Source organism: Capra hircus, chromosome 17, assembly GCF_001704415.2.
Source record: "Capra hircus breed San Clemente chromosome 17, ASM170441v1, whole genome shotgun sequence".
Lineage (NCBI taxonomy): Eukaryota > Metazoa > Chordata > Mammalia > Artiodactyla > Bovidae > Capra > Capra hircus.
In genome coordinates, this window is record NC_030824.1 from 917,848 (window position 1) to 942,164 (window position 24,317).

Below are 24,317 nucleotides of genomic sequence, written 5' to 3' on the forward strand. Positions count from 1 at the left end.
GGTTATCTCTCAAAATTGCCCCACGTTCTCAACTATCTTGCCTGCCCAGGGGACATCTGGTGATGTCTGGTGACATTTCTGGAGGTTGTGACTTGCAGGGGGTGGGGACGGGGGTGGGAGCTACTGGTATTTAGTGAGTAGAAGCCAGGGACACTGACCAGCCCACAGTGCCTGGTACAGCCCCCCAACACTACTGCCCTTTCGGGCCAGGTGATTCCCTTTCTGAAGGGCTATGCTTCATGCTGTAACAGATTGAACAGCCTCCTCCACACAACCCCAGCTGTGACAAAGATGTTTCCAGACTTTGCCAAAAGACCCCTGGAGAGGCATGATCACCCTGGGGTTGAGAACCACTGCTCTCAAGGGAGGCTGTGGGTGGGAACACGGAAGAGCAGACAGGTGCTTTCACCAGGGTGGGGAAAGCCCTGGAGCCACAGCTACTGAGCCCTGATTCCCACCAGCATGGGGATTGTGCATAGGTGGTCAGTTTGGAATTTCCCAACTGTGCCAGAGTCACAGGAGATTCCCTGGCAAAGGTCTTTTTCCGGGTTTACCAACACAGTCTTCTACTCAGCTTAACTTTTGCTGTGTATTAGTGGGCACAGAAGTCTGTGACCTAGACACTCCATTTTTACCTCTGATATTAAACAAAGGAAAACAAAGATCACCCCCAAACCAGAGAGATCAAACTGTAAAACCCTAGAATTTCAAGAGTCCCTGCTTTATTACAGTATTATTCCAGTTGGGCAGATGGTAGCTTGGTCACAAGCTTGATCATGAGATCCGGTTTTTGCTGGTTTCCGTTTTGTTTTTGATTTCACGACTTACAGACATCACAACACGGGGAAACAAAACCAAAAAAGCGTCGTATCAACCTTACCCTGGTATCTTCGCTAATATAACCACACATGACCTTCTCATTCTTGACCCACAGCTCACCAGCCTGTGCCCTGAAAGGAGACGCACACACATTATTACGAGTCCTCCATAAAGCAAGAAGAAACGGAGGTGCCTTCAGGGCGGCGCCCTCTACTCTGTCATTGTCACCCAAATGACCTGGTCAGTTACAGATTTCCAGAGTGCCACAAACACAAGAGAAAGAGTTTTCAGCGTCCACTGAATTTGTACAATAGGAGCTCTTGATTTGGGGGTCCGCAGACAACCTCTGAATCTGAGGAAGGGCTTTGGGGAACCCAGGAACCCTCTAAGTGATGCAATCTTTCCTGCGCACAGAATCGTACACTTTGTCAAATCTCAAAAGGGCCCAGATCACAAAAACAGTTAAAAAGCACTGATGAACAAATCTGCTAATCCTAGCTTTGAGATAATGAGTTCCAACAAAAACAAGACCCATTGCAACATCACAAGTAGACAGGAAGCATAAAGGCACAGGGTCCCTACTCAGTGGAGGCCATCTTTCCTTGGGCAAGCCATGCAGCATGCTGGATCTTAGTTCCCCAACCAAGGATGAAACTCATGCCCTCTGCATTGGGCACACAGTCTTAACTACTGGACCACCAGGGCAGTCCCAGTGGAAGCCCCTTTCCTGAAAATTTTCCGTGTCATTATTAAGTGATATGGTATCTTCTGCCCCTACAGCTTTTTTTTAATTCATTTTTGTGTATTTTCCGGCCATTGTTGTGAGATTAAGCTCTTCTTTTTTCCGGCTGTGCTGGGTCTCTGCTGCTGCCTGGGCTCTTTTCAGCTGCATCGAGCAGGAGCTGCTGTCTAGTTGTGGTGTGTGGGCTTCTAACTGCAGCGGCTCCTCTTGCTGCGCAGCGCAGGCTCTATGACGAGCGCGCTTCAGTAGTTGCGGCTCCTGGGCTCTAGAGCACAGCTTGGTGGTCGTGCTGCGCCGGCTTAGTTGCTGGGCGGCGTGTGGGATCTTCCTGGACCAGGGATTACACCTGTGTCTCTAGCATTGGTAGGCAGATTCTTTACCACTGAGCCACCAGGGAAGCCCTCCTCTTGCTTCTTTATCCTGTTTTTCAAATTGTCTACAATGAACAAGCACTGTATGTAAAAATACTTAGCACACGCCTGACACACAGCATCTGCTGAACACGTGGTACTTGACAGTGTTAATTTCACGACCAGGACACGTGTGTTGAGACTGGCCACCAAAGAATCAGAGCTCAAGTCAGAGAGAATATTCCAGAAGATCCTCTGCAGTTGGGCATATCAAGCAGAAAAACACCCAAACTGGATGTTCCAATGGGCTTTCAGTGTGCCCAGCACACAGATCTGTCTGCTCCTGGGCCTACTGTGCGTTTCATTACATGGATATCCACACGCCTCAAAGGCTGTATGTAGAACAGTTACCACACTGGATCCTGCTCCTGTTTACAAGCTGATGAATCAGGAGTGACACAGTAGTTACCTGATGCCAGCAAATTCCACCTTCTGAGTGATATAGGCACATGTGCTGACCTAGGTGGAGAGAGAGAGAGATTCAACAACACATCGAGGCCATGAAAGGTCACAGAGAAAGCCTCCTGGCTCTCTAATCTCTTCCAACAACCCGATACTCAATTAACATGGGAGCAATAGGTTTATCCCACAGGGAAACCTGCTGGGGCGGGTATAACAGTAGGTTCTGAAGGGCTTGGCAGGTACAGACAGTAGTGAAGACTGGGTGGATAGTACGTGGCCAGCTTCACCTGTATACTTGTCATAGACGCTCATATATGCACCTATATTTACATGTAGAACATCTACTTCTCATTTTAGAAAATGGAACCTTCTCCCACCAAATAAAAAATAAGCAAAGATATCTCTGTCTAAAAATACACAGTGTGGACATTTTACTTAGGATTTGCTGTTCCACAATTGCCAAAGAGTCCAAGAGGAGAAGTTTCCGCACCAGCTCGCAATTGTGATGAACTGATCGTGTTCAGTGGAAAATGCCAGTTAAAAATAAATAAACAAGGAAAAATGGGAGGAGGGGAAAGCGAAAAGCAGTCTAACCTGGAAGCAACAAGATCTCGGTTCCAGCCGAGTGTCAACTGTTTACTAGCTTTCTCGTCTTGGGAACTCACTCAACCCCTCTATCTCAGTTTTCATATATATAGATTCAGGGTAATAAATGCCTATCCACAGGAGGAGATATGAAGAGCAAATGAAGTCAGGTGAAAACTTGAAAATCAGAGTCCCATTTAAATGCAAAATCATCTTATACTTTCCCATTCAGATCAAAAAATGCAGAGTGAAACTCTGTGACAACAAACAAGCAGAACAAAGCATGAAAAAAACATGGAAAGAGAACGGAAGGGGACAGACAGCATCTCCACAGTAACTGTCTGTGATGCTAGAACCGGAAATGATTTTACACCCTTCTTCCAACTAGACATACATCTCCCCAGTGACATGGATTATGTTATAATCAAAAAAGTAACAGACTTTGAAACAAAAAAAAAAAATCACATCTTACCAAACTTTTCTTTAGTCGCCACATATCCCCACGGCCAATATACTGATCCTTAAAGGTTAATTCCACAAGGTCAAGGGTCACATCCTAAAAAGGATAATCAGATGTATGTTTCTGCATTACTCCGCCATGCTTTACAGGCGGAAGATAGTGCTCATTCACCACAGAGAAACTTTTTGACAAAAAGACAAGCACTGAAGACCATTCAGTAGTGAAAGTGAAAGCCGCTCAGCCGTGTCTGACTCTTTGCGATCCCATGGACTATACAGTCCATGGAATTCTCCAGGCCAGAATTCTGGAGGGCATAGCCTTCCCTTCTCCACGGATTTTCCCAGCCCAGGGATCGAACCCAGGTCTCCTGCATTGCGGGCAGATTCTTTACCTGATGAGCCACAAGGGAAGCCCATTCATTAGGGGAACCCTGAGAAATAGAATTTTATCCTGCCTGAGAAGGCTTTTGAAGACAGGGAGGTGCCCAACAGATATGCCAGCTACTGTACTATGGTCAAGTGCAAAGCACACCAGAGTAGACAGTCAGTGTTTTAGTCCTGATTTTGGTACAGAAATGTGACAGTGAGCTGGGTTTTATTTCCCTAGATAATATCGATCATGTCATTTGGACAATGATTTTTTTTACCTCTTAATTTTATAGCATCATTGCTCAAAGTAAAATGAGAACACAGAAAGAAATTTTAGTATTTTATAGAGAATTTTATATTTAGCTTCACAAACACACATATATGTACAGAACCTTTATAGGACAAGCTTTTAAAAAAAGGAGGACTTTCAACGCAATGTACACTCTGTCTATAACCTAAACGACCTATGTAGGACCACACATTGAATAGTCTACACTACACTTGGCGTGGTAGTTGCTCCATCGTGTTTCACTCTTTGCGACGCCATGGACGGTAGCTCACCAGGCTCTCCTGTCTCTGGAATTCTCCAGGCATGAATACTGGAGTGGGTAGCCGTTCCCTTCTCCAGTGGATCTTCCAGACCCAGAGACTGAACCCAAGTCTCCTGCATTGCAGGCGGGTTCTTTACTGTCTGAGCCACCAGGCAAGCCCTAAGTAACTCGTTATTTCCTTAGAGACCTACTGTTGAGGAAGGCCATTAATCATTCCCCATAAGATATTCAAATCCAGAACAAAGACACACCTTAGGGTCAACAACATTCACATACACATCTTGATAAGGTCTTAGCCGGAACACCTGAGTCACAGTCTGGTCCACACTGATGGTTTCTGAAACAGAGAAGAAATCTGAATCACATAGAGCATTCTGAAAAACCAGGCAAATACATTCTAATCTATAAACGGCTTCTCAGGTGGCTCAGTGGTAAAGAATCTGCCTGCCAATTCAGGAGAATCAGGAGATGTGGGTTCGATCCCTGGGTCGGGAAGATCCCCTGGAGAAGGAAATGGCAACCCACTCCAGTATTCTTCCCTAGAAAATTCATGGGCAGAGGAGACTGGCAGGCTACAGTCCATGGGGTCACAAAGAATGAGATACAACTGAGGGCATGTGTGTGCGTGTGTGCACACACGCACAAACCATCTATAAATGCCCAAACATTCAACAAACAACACAACTGATCCTTTACCAAGGGCAAGACATGTTTTCTGTCTTCAGGAACTTAAAACTTAGAGAGTTCTCTGCTTTTCAGGTGAAGTAAGACCTGAACCCAAGCAATTAAAAAATGAGAGAGAGACAGACTGAAATAGAGAGAGAGAAAAAAGAGTTTAAGAAGCAACATAAGAAAATTCAAAGGGTTGTGAAAATTTAGAAGAGGAAAGAGACCCTTTCTCTTTTGGAGTAAAAGTAGTGATGGTAGTCAAGAAAGAAACAAACTTTCCAGTGGGCCCTGAAGTCTGCTAAGTCAGAACGTAATAGGCAGCAGGAGATGCTGCTGCTGCTGCTAAGTCGCTTCAGTCGTGTCCGACTCTGTGCGACCCCACAGACGGCAGCCCACCAGGCCCCCCCGTCTCGGGGATTCTCCAGGCGAGAGCACTGAGGTGAGAGTAAAAAGGACACTCAGCACCTAGGTCTGAAAACACGTTTTCCCGTCAATTTAAAACATAGAAAAGTGGTTGACATCAAAATCCTTTAGAGAAGATTAAAAAAAAATTTTTCTTTTCAGTGCCGTTTAAGGAAGTATTTTATTTGCTATCAATTAACATTTTAGTTCCCAGATCAGCATGGTATAGTCATTAGAAGAAAGGATTTGGATCCAGACTGAGTTAGTATTGATAGAATCACTGCTCTAGCTCCTTCACTTGCTAACACCAGGCAAACTTGCTCATCCCACTGAGACAAAGGTTCCTCCCTCACTCAAGAGCTGGTGGGAAGAAAAAGACAGATAGATGCCAAGCAGCTCCAGTTCAGTGCCTTGCACAAGTGCCGGGTAATCAGCGGTCTATGTTCCTCCTCTGCTCCTGCCCAGTGTAGACACGAAACAAATATTTTGTGAAAAAATGTAATATTGAGAAAAGCATGCTTTGCCAACAATTGTTTTAGAGTTTAAGTGTAGGGCTTCCTCTACTTTCCTTTTGATCCTAAATATAGTTTTTGTTTTCTTGTTAGTAATTACTTATTTGGCTGTGCAGGGTCTTAGTTGTGGGAACTCTTAGTTCCCCAACCAGGGATCGAACCCAGGCCCCCTGCATTGGGAGCACAGAGTCTTAGCCACTGGACCACCAGGGAAGTCCCTAAACATAGTTAAAAATGTCTAGTGCCTTCAAGGTGCTGACAAATGAGATTCCTTGGCAGTTTTGGTATCTGACAATATTTTTATTAGCAGGAACACAATTTGATAAGGAGAGACATACTGTGCCCTCATTGTGAAGGGAGCTTTCTTAAAGTTTCTGAAACAATAAAGTATAAAAAATCTTAGAGAAGAGAGATGGAATTCTTACCTTTCTGCAAATCCTCCTTAAGTGACTTGACCTGCAAAAGCAGAGGGCTAGAGGTGGCGGGGTGGGGGTGGGGTGGGGTGGGGGGGAAGCAACAAAGAGAAGAGATGTTGTCAGCATTAACTAATCAGCTTTCTTTACCACCCACAAAACACAAACAGATCACTCTGGACATATTCTAACCGGCAGCACAAGAACAGGAGAGAGTTCCTTTAGAAACAAACTCTGCACTTGTACAGTAAGTCCCCTACATCCAAACCTTCAACTTGTGAACTTTCAAAGATGTGAATGTGCGTGCCAGCCCCTGTGTGCCACCCATTGTACTGGATGACTGTAGTTTTCAAGGTACTGTGCTGTACGATTAAATCCGTTTTATTTTTTGTGTTTTTGATGTATGTATTATTTGTGTGAAAAAGTATTAGGCTGGCCAAAAAGTTCATTGGGATACGGAAGAACTCGAATACTGGCCAGCCCAATGTTCTGAACCTATTACAGCACATACTATACAGCCGATTGTGTCAGCTGGGTACCTAGGCCAACTTCGCTGGACTTAGGGACAAATTGGACTTAAGGACAAACGCACTCTCAGAACAGAACTCATTGGTATGTCAGAGACTTACTGTATTCAAGGGAATGAATAAATGCTACAGAATTGTTCAGAGTTCTCCTCTCAGCTTTGTAAACAGAAAGAATGGACCCCTTTTAAAAAGATTGATTGGTCTAGCAAATCCCGGAGGGCAGGAACATTTTTATCCCAAGGCAAAGAGCCATCTCGCCCTTCATCCCCTTAGACAACACATCACCTGGAAACAGCAGGCTGCCCAGCTAGCCCCCTACTCCTGCTCAGATGCTCACCTGTACTCATCGTTGGGGTGGGCAATCTCCACGATGTCTCCAAGCTTGATGTGTGGAAATACTTTGGGGTTCACAACTAGCTCATCGTCTGAAAGACAATTCAGGGATCTCAGGCAGCAAGCAACTCAAGCGGGTTGTGGGTTGCTGTGTGTTCTCACGCTGGGTCCTTACAACCCCATCATTCAGTATGACAACCCCATCTCACAGAGGAGGCTCCATTTAAAATTGAGATTTAAGGCTCCCCTAGTGGCTCAGTGGTAAGGAATCCACCTGCCAATGCAGAAGACATGGGTTCGATCCCAGGTCCGGGAAGATCCCACGTGCCTGGGAGCCCCTAAGCCCGTGCACCACAACTATCGAACCTAGAGCCCAGAGCCACAGTACTGAGCCCACATGGCACGACTACTGAGCCTGCGTAGCCCAGAGCCTGTGCCCTGCAACAAGAGAGGCCGCTGCCACGAGGAGCCCAAGGTCCACAACTAGAGAGGAGGCCCCACTTGCTGCAACTGGAGAAAAGCCTGCGCAGCAACGAAGACCCAGCAGAGCCAAAAATAAATAAATGAAATTTAGCTTGACTGAAGGATTTGTACAGGAAGCCAGAGCTGGTGAGCAGCTGAGTGGGATGGTGTTCGGGGACCTTTGTCTCCAGAGCTTTACTTGCCAGCCCACTGCTCCCAGGGAGAAGGCAGCTCTTCCGCTCTGGGAATTAGGCCTCTAGGGCAATTCTTCACTTCCTCAAATGGTGTGCGTCTGTCATACACCAGGAACAAGACAGCCAGGGGCCCACATACAGCACAATCCCTTCTACTTAATATTCAAAGAATTTTTCAAAATACTGTCTGAATGTGACCCTCACAATAAATCTCTAGATCTAACAGAAGCAAGAAAACAAGAGATAAAGCAACTTGCCAAAGGTAGATAGCTAGTAACAACAGTACACGAGGACTGGTTACTAGTCCAGGGTTCCAAAACCCACTGTTTCTCACATCCCTCAAGCCAAATAAAACACCCTGGACTTGGAGGGCAATGCTTGATCAGGGAAAAAATTCACATATAGCAGAATTGAACAGACAACAGAAATAACTTGACAGAGGACAGGATACAAGGACACAGTATATACAGCATATCTATAAAGTACGTATACAGTGTATCTATACTGTACGTATACAGCGTAACAGTGTATCCGTATACAGTGTATCTATAATGTACGTATACAGCATATACAGTGTATCCGTATACAGCGTATACAGTGTATCCGTATACAGCGTATCTATAATGTATCTATAAGGAGTCTTCTTTTTCAGTCTGGAGCTGGGTACAGGAGACTCTTAAATACACAGAGGATGTGATTTTATATGGTTATCTATCCCTGCCCCACACTAGAGCTTGGGGAAGGGGGAGGGAACTCTTTCAAATATAACACACTCAGGATCATAAAGATATAGTATTTTGTTGTTTTTTCTTTGTCTCTGTTTTAGCTTTTAGGGAAAGATGGTCTTTTTTTCTTTTCTTTTCTTTTTTTTGGCCATGTCACATGGCTTGTGGGATATTAATTCCCCAACCAGGGATCAAACCCAGGCCTTTAGTAGTAAGAGCACAGAGTCCTAACTGCTGGACCATTAGGGAATTCCCAACACATCCTTCTATCATGCTAAAATTATGACAAAGAAATATGTCCAGATTTCAGATATAATCAGAACCAACAAGAACTCAGCCTAGGAAAGCAAAGTACTGAGCTAATCCCCAGTTGCTCTTTCTTTTTGGATACAGTCTCCATTGACAGATGTAAAGCAAACCCTCTATGAAGTCTCCCTCTAACTTTCAGTCTCACAAGTATTCCTTCCTGTTTAATCTTACCATTTCTTTTTGCATGTATGTCACAACAAGCTGAAAGCTCCTTAGGGAGAAGGAACCTTGTCATATTCAAAATCTTTATGCTTGGTATAGACAGGCGGTGTAGTCACTAAGTCGTATCTGACTATTGCAACCCCATGGACTACAGCCCACCAGGCTCCTCTGTCCATGGGACTCTCCAGGCAAGAATATTGGAGTGGGTTGCCATTTCCTTCTCCACTGGTATAGGTATGTACCTAATAAATAGTTGTTGGATGTATTTTTTTCAATTTGATTTTAATTTTATTTATTGACATACAGGTGACATACAATACTGCATTAGCTTCAGGTGCTCAGCATATGATTCAGTATTTTTGTGGAATATATACCATTATGAGCTATTACAAGATAAGAGGTGTATTCCCTCCGCTACATAATATATCCTTGTTGTTTATCTATCTGATACATAGCAGTCTGTATCCATTAATCCCACACCCCTAATCTGCCCCTCCCCTTTTCCCGCTCCTCTTTGGTTACCACAAGTTTTGTTTTATATGTCTGAGAGTTTGTTCTGCATATACACTCATTTGTTTTGTATTATTTTTTTAGTATTTGTCTTTCTCTGTCTGACTTAATCACCAAGCATAATATTCCCTAGGTCTATCCATGTTGTTGCAAATGACATTTCATTCTTTTTTATGGCTGAGTAATATTGTAGGGTGTATTTTTTTCTTTATAGTCCTACAGCAGACTGGGTACAGCAGGGATCTGCCACTGTCTTGCACACATGAAAAAGAACACTTGCATACATTGTATTAATAGATACAGAGTATACACTGTATCCTTTTATACTTTCCTGTGTCAAAAGTTATTTCTGTTTGTTCAATTCTGCTCCACAAAGGTTTAGGCAGCTTCCACTGCATACAAAGTACAATGTTAACAACAGACTGTGGTTTTAGCAGAAATTATGTTTTAAATATAGCAATGCCGGGTATATCCTTTTCCTGGTACTTACAATGGCTACATTTATTTAGCAGCTAAAAGGAGCCTGGCTGAATACTTTACATACATCACTTAATTTGAACCCTTAAGATCTTATGATATAGAAACTACTATTCTACCTTTTAGGCAGCCCTTACCTTTGGGAGGCTTATACATCTATAATACAGGAGCAGATATAAAAGTGAAAGTGAAGTCGCTCAGTCATGTCCGACTCTTTGCAACCTCATGGACTATAGCCTACCAGGCTCCTCCATTCATGGAATTTTCCAGGCAAGAGTACTAGAGTGGGTTGCCATTTTCTTCTCCAGGGGATCTTCCCAACCCAGGGATTGAACCCAGGTCTCTCGCATTGCAGGCAGATGCTTTACCATCTGAGCCACCAGGGATTTTGAGCACATATATAGTAAAATACAATTTTTAAAACACTGTGTTGTTAATCCCAATTCCTGAAGTAAATAAGGTTATTAGGACATAAAGGAAATTTATTCCTCTAGGGGGAAAAAAAGTCATAAGTAGGTGCTTCCTTATTCTGCAGATTCATAATCTCAACGTGCTAAGAAAAATGGAGAAATTACCCTAAAGAGCTGGAATTTGTAATTAAGGTAAACTAGAGGCTTGCCCAAGGTCACAGGGAAATTAAGAGGCAGAGCTGATACCCAGATTCAGGTTTAATGGAGGGCAACATGCTGAGTCTTGCCCCAACTCATGGTGCTTCAGAGCCAGGCAAAGGTTCCTGCTTTGATCATACCCGTCTTATGCACACCTATTACCTCTCTTTCATTGAACATAAGTTTCTCTTATCTCCCGAACCAGTGCAGACTGGAATTTTATAGAACATACACAGTAAATATGTAATAAAAAACACAAACAAATCAACAAGGACCTAGCACACAGAACTATATTCAACACCATGTAATAACCTGCAATGGAGAAAAATACATGAAAAAATATAAATATATGAATTACATTGCTATACATCTTAAATAAAACACTTTAAATCAACCACACATCAATTTAAAATAAAACAAAAACAAACAAATGAAGAGTAGTAAGCTGGAAATACTCACAACATCCCTGAAAATGCAGAATGCAAATGCTTCTAGAAGGGGCTTGTGCTCTCTGGTCCTGCTATCCTTTCAATACTTCAGTATCACACTTGCTGCCTAACTCAGTTAAGCTACCTGCTGAGCCTCCACTGTCTCCTGAGTCAGAGTGTAAACTTCAAGGCACAGGCTATATCAGAACCTCAGCCAACTTACACAACCCCAAAGACCAGTCAATACTGACCACTGCCCCCGAAGCCCTTCTTGTGGATGACGAGTTTGTAGACCTTTGTTGTTCTCATCTTGTACTGTTGTTTCCTTCAGCTGTTCCAAGTTTGGGGGAGAGAAGTCATCTTGCCTCCCTGCCAGTGAAATACAAACAAAAAAGGCTGGAATGTCAGAGTTTTCTTTGCAACTGCTCTTTGATTTTAGGGCAGTGAAAACACTGCTCTTGCTCAGCTGAGAGGTGGCACCAATCCTTGGATGAAATCACTCCTCCAAATACCAAGAGGGATGGAAAACAAACAGAACCAACCAATCTGGGAACGAAAAGGAATTCAAGTCAGGGTCTACTCCAACCTCCGAGATATGCGATCACACCCTAAAGGAAAACTTGGAGTGAACGAGGCACCATTACCTTGCCTCTGTATAAATCAATAACACTCAAACATTAAAGAGACCTTAAAAGAGGTTTGGTACACTCATTTTGTAGATGAGGAAAGTGAGGGCCAGCGCAAGGGACATGCCCGAGGTCTCTGAGACAGAGAAGAATTCCTACTGTTCACGTTCGGCCACCGATGTCTTGAGCGAGGAGAGAGGAAGGATCGCTCCCCAAACCTCCATCTGCACAAACTCTCCGCGGTTCCTACTCGACCAGCTCCCCTCCTGTCAGAACTGATGTCACGGAGGCTCAGAGACGGACAGAGACTTGTCTAAGGTCACACAGCAGGCTGGGGGTGGGGCCAGGATTTGAACCGGGGCCCTGGCCCTCTCCTCCTGGTCCCCAACTCCGGCCCCGGCGGACAGGTCCACTCACCCGCAGCTCCGGAGCCCCTTCCTGCTTGAAGCCGGGGTTCCGACGGCCGGACCCTGGCCGGGTCCCCGCGCCTCCTCCGGACGTCCCTCCTACGCCCGCAGAGTCCGCCAGGATCCCGTGCCGGATCTCCAGGCGCCGGCCGGCCCGCCCCGGCCACAGAGCGCTCACCTGAGAACCCGCGCCGCTCCGGTAGCTCCGCCCCGGGGCACCGCCCCCTTCCCGCCCACCCGCTCCGGGCCGCTCTGGCCGGGCCTCCGCCTCGTCTCGGTGTCCGCGCTACTTCCCCATCCGGGGCTCGCGTCGGGGGCGGGGCCTCACGTGCGGCCTATTGGCCGGGATGCCGGACGGCGTTTCCCGCTTCCTAAGGACCGTCGACCCGGGCAGGAAATCCTTGTCCTCCTAGACGTTCCGAAATAGATTCGAGCCCAAGAGTTGACTTCCCACCTAGTGATTTCCCCAACAGGACAAACTCGGTCGAGCGTCCCGGGATCTATAAAGGGTGTTACGGACCTTCGCGGGGCCTCCTAGGGCAACAGAGAGGCACAAAATAAGAGTTTCTGGGGGAACTTTTGTAAAATGTAAAGGGCTGAGCATGTGCGGCTTAGTGCGATGGCCCCTGCTGGGAAGTATCCATTTAGGGGGTGCTTTTCAAATTCTTCCAAACCCCAAATGGTGTTCAGTGCCTCTGTTTATTGGTAATAGCTACCATGGTTTTCACAGACATTCTTATGTAATCGCTACATCCCTTTATGGAGGCAGATACTATTTCATTTCACAGACAACTGGAACAGGCCGAGGACAGAAAAATCCTCGGGAGGAAGCGAGTACGGATTCTGACCCAACGCAGTCCAACTTGGCTCCAAGGCTGAGCATTTAACCGGCATTCTCATGTCCCACCCAAGGGCCTAAGCCCCTATTGTATTGGGACACCTTTCTCTTCTCAAGGGAAATAGCGCTGTGTGGGCAGTGCCTGAAGCTGGCTAAGGGCTCCAGGCAAGTTTCCAGCTCCATCTAATTGACATATGAAAGTGAAAGTTAGTCGCTGTGGGTTGCCATTCCCTATTCCAGGGGATCTTCCCAACCCAGGGATCGAATCCGGGTCTCCGGTACTGCAGGCAGATTCTTTACTGATTTTGACTGAGCTACAAGGGAAGGCAATTGACCTATAATTTTTGGAAATTTTCTGAGTATTGAAAGGGAAAAAGCACCGCATATCACAAAGGAATTGGGGGTGGCGGGTGGGGGTGAAGGGTTCAGAAGTTAAATAATTGTAATTTTTAACAGTAAAGAAAAGCATGTAATGAAGCACACTGCAACAGTTGCAAACCTTTTCAAGGATAAAATGTTAAATGTTAGACTTGTTTATGTTGCCGTTTCAGGGTGGCACCCCCAGATCTCTCAGACTGTTTTTGTTTGTTTGTTTTTTAGTAGCTAGTGAGAAGTCCTTCCATCCCAGACAGAATTAAGGGGACTCTATGTCCCTGGCCCTCAGGGGAATTTGATTCTTTGTCCTGAGCAATGTCCATAATTGGTGTCATATCTTAGAAATACAAATATTTCACTTTTTAATTTGGCAAAAATTCATAAAAACAAGACGACAACAACAACAAAAAACCTCGTCAAGGTTTGAGACTTTAAAAAATGTCTAAAGCTGGGCAAAGCTAGGGAAGGCTGGAGCAGGTAGCTGAAATACTGGGGAGTCAATAGCCTTGGTTCTACAACCATCTGTGGGATTGCCTGCTTTTAGCTGTGTACCCTTGCACAAGATAATTCTCTCTGCTCAAATTTCTCCCTTGACAGGTGGGAATTAAAGTATGTGTTATTCTTCCTTCACAAGGTGTTTGAGGGCCAGATGAGGTGAAGGACATGTTACATTAGGTCTTTGAAATTAAAAAAAATTAAAATGCCATGTCAGTTCGGTTCAGTCGCTCAGTCGTGTCTCACTCTGCGACCCCATGAATCGCAGCACACCAGGCCTCCCTGTCCATCACCAACTCCCGGAGTTTACCCAAATTCATGTCCATCGAGTCGGTGATGCCATCCAGCCATCTCATCCTCTGTCGTCCCCTTCTCCTCCTGCCTTCAATCTCTCCCAGCGTCAGGGTCTTTTCCAATGAGTCAACTCTTCGCATGAGGTGGTCAAACTATTGGAGTTTCAGCTTTAGCATCAGTCCTTCCAATGAACACCGAGGACTGATCTCCTTTAGGATAGACTGGTTGGATCTCCTTGCAATCCAAGGGACTCTAAAAAGTCTTCTCCAACACCACAGTTCAAAAGCATCCATTCTTCAGCACTCAGCTTTCTTCACAGTCCAACTCTCACATCCATACATGACCGCTGGAAAAACCATAGCCTTGACTAGACGGACCTTTGTTGGCAAAGTAATGTCTCTGCTTTTTAATATGCTGTCTAGGTTGGTCATAACTTTCCTTCCAAGGAGTAAGCATCTTTTAATTTCATTGCTGCAATCACCATCTGCAGTGATTCCAAAAGCATGGAATTTATCAGGAAATTGGCTCTCATTGACTTTAGGGGGTTGAATGATGATGCTTCTTTGAGGTCCCTTTGTGCTTACTACAGAGCTAGAAGCAAGACTAGGACTAGGGTGAGGTGGGTGAGGCTAATGAGTTGTGTTTCAGTCATAAATCCGATTTGACTCTTTTTGGCCCCATGAATTGCAGCACACCAGCCTTCCCCGTCCTTCCCTTTCTCCCAGAGTTTGCTCAAATTCATGTCCATTGAATCGGTGATCCTATTAACCACTTGCCTTATTTAGGGCACAAAATGCTAAGGGGTGCCAAAAAACTCAAAAAGATAAATGATAATGTGATTGTTTTTAAAGGAAGCATTAATACAAAAAATCCATGTTGAACAAAATATCACATTTTAAAAATAAAGATTAGAATAATGGTGCAGTGCCTGTCATATTAGAACCTGAGGCAGAAGACAAACCAATAACACTGGGTTTCTCAGATCCTTGTCTGTAGGCATGCAGTGGCCTGAGGAAGAACCTGAAGTCTTGGATACTCCTGTAAAAATGTGTTGAAATGTCTTAAAGTGAGTTTCTAGTTAATTAATCCCAACAACATCTGTAGTAGCCTATATGTGAAGTGCATGCGTACATGGACGATGGATAGACTCATTGGATGTAAACAATAGTGTTGGCATTTGGATTTCTGTATCTCCAGCCCTAACTAAAGCTGGGGAAACCACTATCTCAGATAAAACGGTCCATATGTTGACTGGTTCAAAGATACCTTGATCAACGAAGAGAAAACTAAAATCTCTCACAAAACTGTAAAACTTTAGCTCTCTAATCAGCCAAAAATCAGACTTCTGTTTAAACACAAGACTGTGTGATTTGAAGCAAGTTGATTGCATTCTCTAGACCTCAATTCCCTCTTGAAAGAACATTCTTTTCCTTCCTTCAAATACCTGCTTAGTGTTTGCTTTTGCGGGCACTGCTCTGGGCGGTGAACAAAGAATGATGAACAAAACAGATAAGGATGGGAGAGAGAGATGATAAAGGAGTCGATAAATACATGAAATGGTAATTTCAGCTAGTGTTAAAGCTATGAAGAGACGAAAACAAAACTCCAGAAAGGAAAGGGAGCAGGGGAGTGACATGATCTAAAATACTGATTCCAGGTATAAAAAGATATCTTGGGCTGCCAGGGTGGAAGCCGAGAAGTCCTAAGAGCTGCAAACATTAGGGCCACAAAAGAGGACTGGACCAGGGTGGTAGCAGTGGAATCAGACACTGGGCCTGAGGCTCAACAGCGGAATCAAAAGGTGTGTTCCCCTTTAAGAGTCCCGGAGGCGGGGGCGGGGCAGAGGCCACCAGACCTAGCTGAGGGCGGGAGTCCCTACCGAGAAGAGCCGCCTCAAGAGTGCGCGCGCGCGCAGTGCGGGGGCGGGACTTGGGCGAGTCCGCATGGCTGGCCCGGGCCCCGGATGAGGAAGTGCAGGGCGACCATAGAGACGAAGAGGCGGCGGTGGCCGGAGCGCCCCCGGGCTCTCACGGCTCGGCTGGCTCAGGTAGATTCGGCGGCGACGGGGTTGCGGCTGCAGAAGCCGGGCTGGCGGGGCGAGCGCGGGCCGCGGAGCAGGCCGCAGGGTAAGAGGCTGGGGGCGGGAACGCTTTGGGCGTAGCCGCCCCGTCCCACTCAAGCCCTAGCGGACCCTCAGCCCGGCGGTGCAGGCTGAGGGAGAGCCCGGGTCCCCCGCCCTCTTGGAGCGCCGAAGGGAACGCAGGCTGCGCTGCGGGCGCCGAGAGACCAGGGGAGAGGGAGGAGCCCAGGCCCCGCGTCGCGAGGGCAAAACAGCTTCTTGGTGTCATGGCTCCGGCGGGGGAAAGCGACTGCTCGTCGACCTCGATACGGCGGGGGACCCCCCAACTTCTCTCCTCGGGAAGGCGACGCCCGTTGTCGTGGGCGAACGCGCGTGTCCGGCTGCATCGCGCTTGTCAGCGGAGGGAGACCCGCTCCCGGAGTGCGAGGGGGCGATTCTGAACTTATTTTCAGGAGGGATAAGACTTCTCTTGATTTGGTCAGCGCCCCTCAGGTGGAAAGAAAGACTTAAGTTGCCTAAAAGTGAGAGAGATCTTCCTTTCCTGTAAAAGATAGTTATCTTCCCTCGTATTTTTCGCCTTTATCCCGGTATATGGGGAGGAAGACCTACAATTTACTTAGAGGGGTTAGTCAGGCTTTCTCCCCTCCCCCAGCCGTGTCCACCGAGGGAGCCTTGCTTCTCTGCCCCCGAGTCTCCTGGTGTGCCTTGAGCTCTTTACCTTTGCACAATGAAGAGCGTGGTGTTTGGAGTGTGAGGGATGCAAGCTCGTGTGTCCCACTTTCCATCTTTATGACCTTGACTCACAGCTTCACCTTTTGTCAGCCCATCTCTTAATTTCGGTCTTCTTTTCATAGAATTGTCCTCAAGACTACTGGAAATTTCGTGTAACTGCTTGGTACATAGTAACCTTTTGGTAGACTGTTGCTATTAGTTACTTAATTTGTTAGGAAAGAAAAGTAGTATCTTCCATAGAGAAACAGATTTTTTCATGCGTGCCTCTTCCCATCGCTCCCCACCGCTCCCCGCATCCCTTCCTCACTAGAGGGGAGGCTTTTAACCCCCGGGAGGCAGAGAAAGAGGCGCTTTTACTCTTTTAGATGCCAAATTAACAAAGCTGTTAGAGTAATCTGGGGAGAAGACTGTTTGGGCAAACAGGTCTGGAAGATCTGATAGGAGAAGCAGCCTTCCCTTTGTCCACAGAAGCTATCAGTCCTTCCCGACTGGTTAGAGCTGCCCTCTTCCAATCCCCGTACTTGCTCTGCTGATGAAAAAGCTTCCTTCTATCTGATCTGCACACCCCTCACCCCCAGAAAGGAGATTCCAACTTCTTTCTCCTGCTCTCCCAAGAAAAATATGACTCTAGACCTTTGAGAGGAGTGCCCTTTCCTTCTGTATCTTTGGAGTGGCACAAATGGTTTCTCTTCTCCCCTCCCTTTGAAAAAAGGATGAAATCTCTTATGCAGAGTCTCTGTCAGTAGAAATCAGGAGCATTTGCAGTGTTTCACTCCCCCCTGGCCACCCCCGTGGAGATAGAGGGATCCTTTTTCTGAGTGCTGATTAGGGGAGGAACAGGAAAGCTGTGCCTGATGCTCTTGAGATTTCCTGTGCTCTCTTCCCGTGTGGAAGAGCGAGGCCCTGTTCATTGTATGGATTTCCCTGCCCCACTTTGAGCTTGTCTGGAGAGCTTGTTAAAAGATCCCTCTTCCTCTGTCCCTCAAGAAGAGGCCCCTTTTCCGAATTGCCTCAGAGATTGGCTACAGTGTTTGAATCTTTGGAAAAGAAAGGCCCTTTCTCAAGGTGAAAGGCCTGTGGGGAACTTCTGAGGTCCCGATCACTATTGTGAGTATTGTCCCCTGACACAAGTGTGGCAGCGCCTAGCGTTCTTACTGCTTGATTTCGTTAAGAGCAGCCCCTTTGCTTTTGGAATTAACAAGAAGGGAGACCTTCAGACTTGGGATTATTGGGGCACATGGCTTTCTGTTCTGCTGTTTTCTTTGTTTGATTCTTTTTTTTTTTCGTATTCTTCTTTTGCTTAGTGCTGTAAACTTTATACCCCCAGAACTTTTGTTTTGGGGAGTGTTTGAATGACTAAAACTTGTCACTTGGTCAGGTTTTTAATATTACTATAATAAAGTGTATTCTAATGAGGCTGAGAGCTGCAGTGTTAGTTAATCTTTCACTGGTAGTCTCCCCACCCTCCCCCTGGCTTTTGTCATTTGGTGGGATAGGAATTAACACTTCCCAATTGCCTGAAGACACGCTAAAGAACAGCTTTCTATCCTTTTCGTATGTAAAGTGCTCTGAAATTACCTCCTTTGCCCTTGCAGTAGGGATTAGTCTGAATTCCGTACCACTTTGGTTGGCGTCTTTAGGTGCGCTGTGCCAAAACAAAGTGAAATAGAGAAGTTATTTAGAGTCTTGGGAATTTTATGGGTTAGCAGGACTCTCTGAGGTTATTTTGTTTGACTTGTCCATTTTACATGTGGAAAACAAGCCCAGGAAAGTTCAGTGACACACACTCAAGGCCATGCTGAGTGTGAGGGGCAGGATAGGGACCCTGGTCTCCCACCTTGGAGACCAAAACTAGACTACTTCCTAACCGTGACTCTGCCTTTGAAACAGGAAGACTGGGAGATGATTGTTCTCAGTTGAAAAGTGATTTCTTCTGTTGGAATAATTGTGCTGCCTACTCCCCCAAATGTTAGTCTCCCCCCCACCCCGGCCCCACCCAGGGGTAAATCCATCCCCTGAACAGTCTAATTCTTATTTGTGTTCACGGTAAAGATGACAAGCCAGTAGCAGTAGGAAAGAGTTGTTTGTGAGTCTATAGGTTATTTTTCCCTTGTACCTCAAACTAGGTAATTATCTGATGTCTTCAATCCAGTAGGTTGGTTATAAGTCTGTAGTAAGGATTAAGCCATAAATCTCTGTCTACATTTTATAAGCACATGCTATACTTACTTTATTTCACGTATATTTAAAACTTTAAAAACTTTTATGGTTAAGGGAGAGAGCTAACATTTAAAAAATAAAGGGATAATACCAGTTGTTATTTATTGCTTCATATTTGGATCTTGAGATATAATATTTTTTAGAAGTTTAACATGTATTACACACTCATTGTAAGAAAAAAAAATGGGGATATGTCATTAATAATCCTGTCACCCACGGTTGCATTGTTAATATTTGGCTTATAGTTTTTAAAACATTTTTCCTGTATGGATGTAGATATATACTTTACCAAAATAAAATAATCCTATTTTTTAATATGGGCTTTCCAGGAGGCACAGTGGTAAAGAATCTCCCTGCCAATGCAGGAGATGCAAGAGACACGGGTTCGATCCCTGGTTCAGGAAGATCCCCTGGAGGAGGGTATGGCAACCCACGCCAGTATTATTGCCTGGAAAATTCCCTGAACAGGGGAGCCTGGCGAGCTACAGTCCAGGAGGCTGCAAAGAGTCAGACCCCACTGACGACAGATAAACACACAATGTTTATCTAGTTTGATAAGATATCCCAGACAGCTTTCTGTGGAGAGGTATATTTCTGTACCATCATTTTTTATTGCTCCATTGAATTCAGAAATTTGAAGGACTCGAATGGTAAAATTTTGTTTCTGCTGTCTTTGTGGCACAACCAAGTATCTTGATAGATGGAGAGTGTAGTGACATGCGCTGGTGAGCTACGAATAATTATAAAACCGCTACTCTAGCTTCTAAATCCTACTTCACCTCTGGGGCTTCCCTGGTGGCTCAGATGGTAAAGAGTCTGCCTGCAGTGCAGGAGACCCAGGTTCGGTCCCGGGGTCGGGAAGATCCCCTGGAGAAGGAAATGGCAACCCACTCCAGTATTCTTGGCTGGAGAAGCCCATGGATGGAGGAGCCTGGCGGGCTGCAGTCCAGTCCATGGGGTTGCAGAGAGAGACACAGCTGAGCAGCTTCACTCACTCAGCTTGGAGTTTCAGCTGAGGCGCTGAGCTGTTCGTGGTGACTCCACTGCACACACTGCTGAGAAACTTGAGGACGAGAAGGGCTGAAGAGAAAAAGGAGGGGATGTCTGTTTTGCTTGAATAGCCGATGTGCATGGTGGTTTTACAGGTTGAAAAGTCGTAGAATTCTGTCTCTACCAAACACGCGTAACGAGAGACAGTAGCTTTGTGACATCTGGCTTTTGTATATTGGGAGTCATCTTTTAGTCACCAAGCCTTACAATTCTGGTTCGGTCCACAGCATAGGTGGAGAAGGCAATGGCACCCCACTCCAGTACTCTTACCTGGAAAATCCCATGGATGGAGGAGCCTGGTGGGCTGCAGTCCATGAGATTGCTAAGAGTTGGACACGACTGAGCAACTTCACTTTCACTTTTCACTTGCATGCATTGGAGAGGGAAATGGCAACCCACTCCAGTATTCTTGCCTGGAGAATCTCAGGGATGGGGGAGCCTGGTGAGCTGAAGCGACCTAGCAGCAGCAGCAGCCACAGCATAGGTGGGGGCACAGGAAAGATGAGAGCAGTTTTTCCTGAGGAATGTTTTGAGCCATTTTGTGTGGTCAGTGTTGCCCCTCTGCAATAAAGAGCTGTTTAGTGAGTGTGCGTGTGCTCGTGCACGGTCCTGTGTTCAGAGCAAAATCTTGAGTTAGGACGATGGGGACGGAACAGTGAAGTGTGGTGGAGACACAGCTGGCGTTGGGTGCGTGTGTTTGAGTGCTGACTGCGCAGCGTGTGGACGGCCAGACCGTTACCTTTGGGGATTCATGTCTGAGCTCTAGGGTCACGCGGTGCCATTACTGAGAGAGGCAGCAGGATCAGAAATAAAAGCATGTAAGGTTACTGAGAATATCTTAACTCATCCTTGAATCTCACAGCTGTTTGCATGGACAATACTTGATTTTTTACTGGGTTGAGTGTGCTCTGTTTTAGGCATGTTAAGTTTGGGGGAGGGGGCTTCCCTGGTGGCTCCGTGGTAAAGAATCCAACTGCCAATGCAAGAGAGTTAAGAAAGACATAGCAACCCGCTCCAGTGTTCTTGCTGGGGAAAGCCTATGGACAGAAGAGTCTGAGCAAAGTCCCTGGGCTTGCAAAAGAGCTGGACACAAGTGAGCAGCTAAACACCCAGTCTTGAGAGGGCGCCACCCTTGTCAATGGAACACAGACCACAGCTTGAGAGAAGGTTGAGGCCACGGACAGGTTTCTTTTTTTAAAAAGTCAACTTTATTAAGATATAATTCATATACCATACAATTCACAGTGTAAATTGTACAATTCAGTGGTGTGTGGCATAGTCAGAGTTGTGCAGCCATCACCACACCAGTTTTAGAATACTTCTGTCGTGCACCAAAGCAGCACTGTCCATCAGCAGCCACTCCGTTTGTCCACTTCTTCCAAAAGTTGTTTAGTCCCTCAGTCTTGTCCATCTCTTTGCCACCCCATGGACTGCAGCACGCCAGTCTCCTGTCCTCCACCATTTCCTGGATTTTGTTCAGATTCATGTCCGTTGAGTGGGTGATGCCATCCAGCCATCTCATCCTCTGTCGTCCCCTTCTCCTCCTGCCTTCAGTCTTTTCCAGCATCAGGGTCGTTTCCAGTGAGTGGGCTCTTTGTATCGGGTGGCCAAAGTATTAGAGCTTCGGCTTCAGTCCTTCATGAACATTCAGGGTCGATTTCTTTTAGGATTGACTGGTTTGATCTCCTTGCTGTCCAAGGGACTCTAAAGCCTTCTCCAGCACCACAGTTTGAAAGCAATAAATCTTTGGTGCTCAGCCTTCTTTGTAGTCCAACTCTCACATCCATATGTGAGTACTGGAAAAACCATCGCTTCCAGAAGTAGGCGACCACTAATCCACTTTCCGGCTCTAAATTTGCCTGCTCTGGACATTTCGTGGAAATGAGATCTTATAACAGTGGTCTCTCATGATGGCTTCCTTTAGCTGCGTGATGTTTTCAAGGGGCACCTGTGTTGTGTCATGAACCAGCACGTTGCGTCTTTTCATAGTCGAGTGAGACTCCATTGTGGATGGACGACGTTTCACTGGCCATTCGTCCGTTGGTAGACATTTCGAGCTGTTTCTGCTTTCCGGCCCCTGTGAACAGTGCTACAGTGAACATCCACGTACAAGTTTTTGTGCAGTTGTGTGGTTTTTGCACGTTCCTCAGAGTGGAGTCGCGGAGTCGTGTGGTTCCTCTGTGCCTAAAGGGACAGTTTGAGTCACCTTCTTGGCAGACAAGCTGCATGAAAAGGCAAGGGCATGAAGGAAGTGAAGCCGGGGAACACGTGTCCAGGGCTGGATTTGAAAAGCCCCACACGATGGCAGCTGGCGAGACCCACGGAGCCTTCTCCAGCCACAAGACCATCTCCTGCACTGGGCTTTCCAGTTCTGTGCTCGCTCTTGTGGTCTGTTTGTGATGTGACAGTCAGAAGCTGGATGGTGTCTGTTGAGGTGAAAGGGGAGCTGAACCAAATTAAAATGGAGCACTGCCAGCCTTTTGGGGGAGGGGCCTCAAATAGCAATTCCACTATTATTCCCTTAACCCCCACGTATCTACACACACACATTGGCCTGAAATCCAGAGTAGCCCTGGAGACATCCAGGAGCTCGTGGAGAAAGGGGAGACTAACTCCAGGAAGGAGGCCTTGTCAGTGCTCTCTGTGGAAGTCTGCGAGCCCTGCCGTGCTCCTGCACTCAGCAGCCTCTCTCTCCTTGTTTCCCTTTTGGAGTTAAGTCTCTTCTTACATTACCTGAGCCTCATGGGTCGGCCGTCTGCTTTCCTATAATTTCTAGCGTTTAAATTGGTGGCGTCACAATGTGCCCTTTCGTTTTGAGTAGGGTTCCTTGAGAACACAGAGGCGCTCAGCGGATGAGAGCACAGGGACGTGAATAAACTGTCCCCCATGGGTCGGAAAACCAGGAGAAGGGCAGGATGGCCCACAAGGAGAGCGCCTGTCACCCGCCCCTGCCCCCTTCCTCGGTCACAGCTCCAGTCCAGGCAGCACAGGCCCATGGAGGGGACCGTCCATCCCCCTGTCGGCCCAGGGATGTTCAAGGAGCAGGGTGCTCAGTGATGGGGAGGTGGAGCGTGTGCTTTTGTGGAAGCGATACGGGTGGGCTCCCTCAGGGAATCAGGGTGCAAATAGAGACAGGGCCCAAAGGCTGTTGGGTCCTAAGGAGTTACACGGTGTCTCAGGGAGTCCCTCCTGCTCAGAGACACAGTTGCGGTTGCTGGAGAGAAGCTGAGACCACTCAGCACAGTGAGAACAGATCTGTAGTTGGCTCTGGGCTTTACTTGATGTAATGTGTTTATTACGGGGAAACGTGGACGTTCGGAAGCAGTGGGAGTAGCTTTGTGAAACATCTTTTCTGTGTGCTTTTCGGCCAACGGGATTGGCCGCCAGTACCTCTAGTAAATTCCTGTTCTGAATTCGGAGTTGCCAAACATTTCTCACCTTCTCTGTCCTCCTGTTCAGGGTTAGGGAAAGCATCAAGAATGAAAGCCTGCAGTGTCTCCTTTGGTTAACCATTTCCACCTTGGTCAGATCAAGTGGATTTTGTGGTGGAAACTGCACATGTTTGGTAGACTAAAATGGAAGAGTCCCAGCCAGGAGCCCCGGTTCTGGGGGTACCATACCCTATCTCTCTGCATTTGTTTTGATTGCTTTAATAATGTAGTATTGTGAACTACTTAAACATACTGATTTTAGCAGATAACCCATGTTTCTGTTGCCCAACAGAAGTGAAATGTGACCCCCGCATTAGAAGCCGCAGACATCCCCTCTCCTCCCTTGCATTAACAATGTAATATTTCAGGCATGTGTGCTCACTGTCTCCTCCGTATTCGACTCTCTGGCCCCATGGACTGTAGTCCACCAGGCTCCTCTGTCTATGGATTTCCCAGACAAGAATGCTGGAGTGGGTCGCCGCCATTCCCTTCTCCAGGCGATCTTCCCAACCCAGGGATTGAACCCATGTCTCCTGCATTGGCAGGTGGATTCTGTACCACTGAGCCTCCTGGGAAGCCCCCAACACTTCCGGCAGGTCACTCTCACCCCCCTCAGCTATGGTGTCAGAGCCTACAACGGGAGGACAGCGGCTGCCCTGTTCAGCTCACGGGGCTGTCAGGAAACTCGTGTGAGCGGTATC

General features: G+C 46.5%; 2 protein-coding genes across 5 annotated transcripts in view; one reads left to right on the top strand and one right to left on the bottom strand.

Moving 5' to 3' along the window:
* DEPDC5 (DEP domain containing 5) overlaps window positions 1-12,304 on the bottom strand; it is a 71,632-nt gene extending 59,328 nt beyond the window's left edge. For all 4 annotated transcript variants that reach the window (XM_018060925.1, XM_018060923.1, XM_018060924.1 and 1 more), the window contains exons 1-8: window positions 12,112-12,304; window positions 11,320-11,437; window positions 7,198-7,285; window positions 6,346-6,392; window positions 4,589-4,674; window positions 3,431-3,514; window positions 2,381-2,430; window positions 881-950 (exon numbers count right to left, since the gene is read on the bottom strand). In XM_018060925.1, coding sequence (XP_017916414.1) covers window positions 881-950; window positions 2,381-2,430; window positions 3,431-3,514; window positions 4,589-4,674; window positions 6,346-6,392; window positions 7,198-7,285; window positions 11,320-11,377 — 483 coding nt within the window. In that variant the 5' untranslated portion in view covers window positions 11,378-11,437; window positions 12,112-12,304. The remainder of the gene's footprint in view (window positions 1-880; window positions 951-2,380; window positions 2,431-3,430; window positions 3,515-4,588; window positions 4,675-6,345; window positions 6,393-7,197; window positions 7,286-11,319; window positions 11,438-12,111) is intronic.
* The window catches only part of PRR14L (proline rich 14 like), a 37,711-nt gene continuing 29,448 nt past the window's right edge, over window positions 16,055-24,317 (top strand). Inside the window, 1 exon segment of the mRNA XM_018060926.1 lies at window positions 16,055-16,229. The gene's annotated coding sequence lies outside the window, so the exon portion shown is untranslated.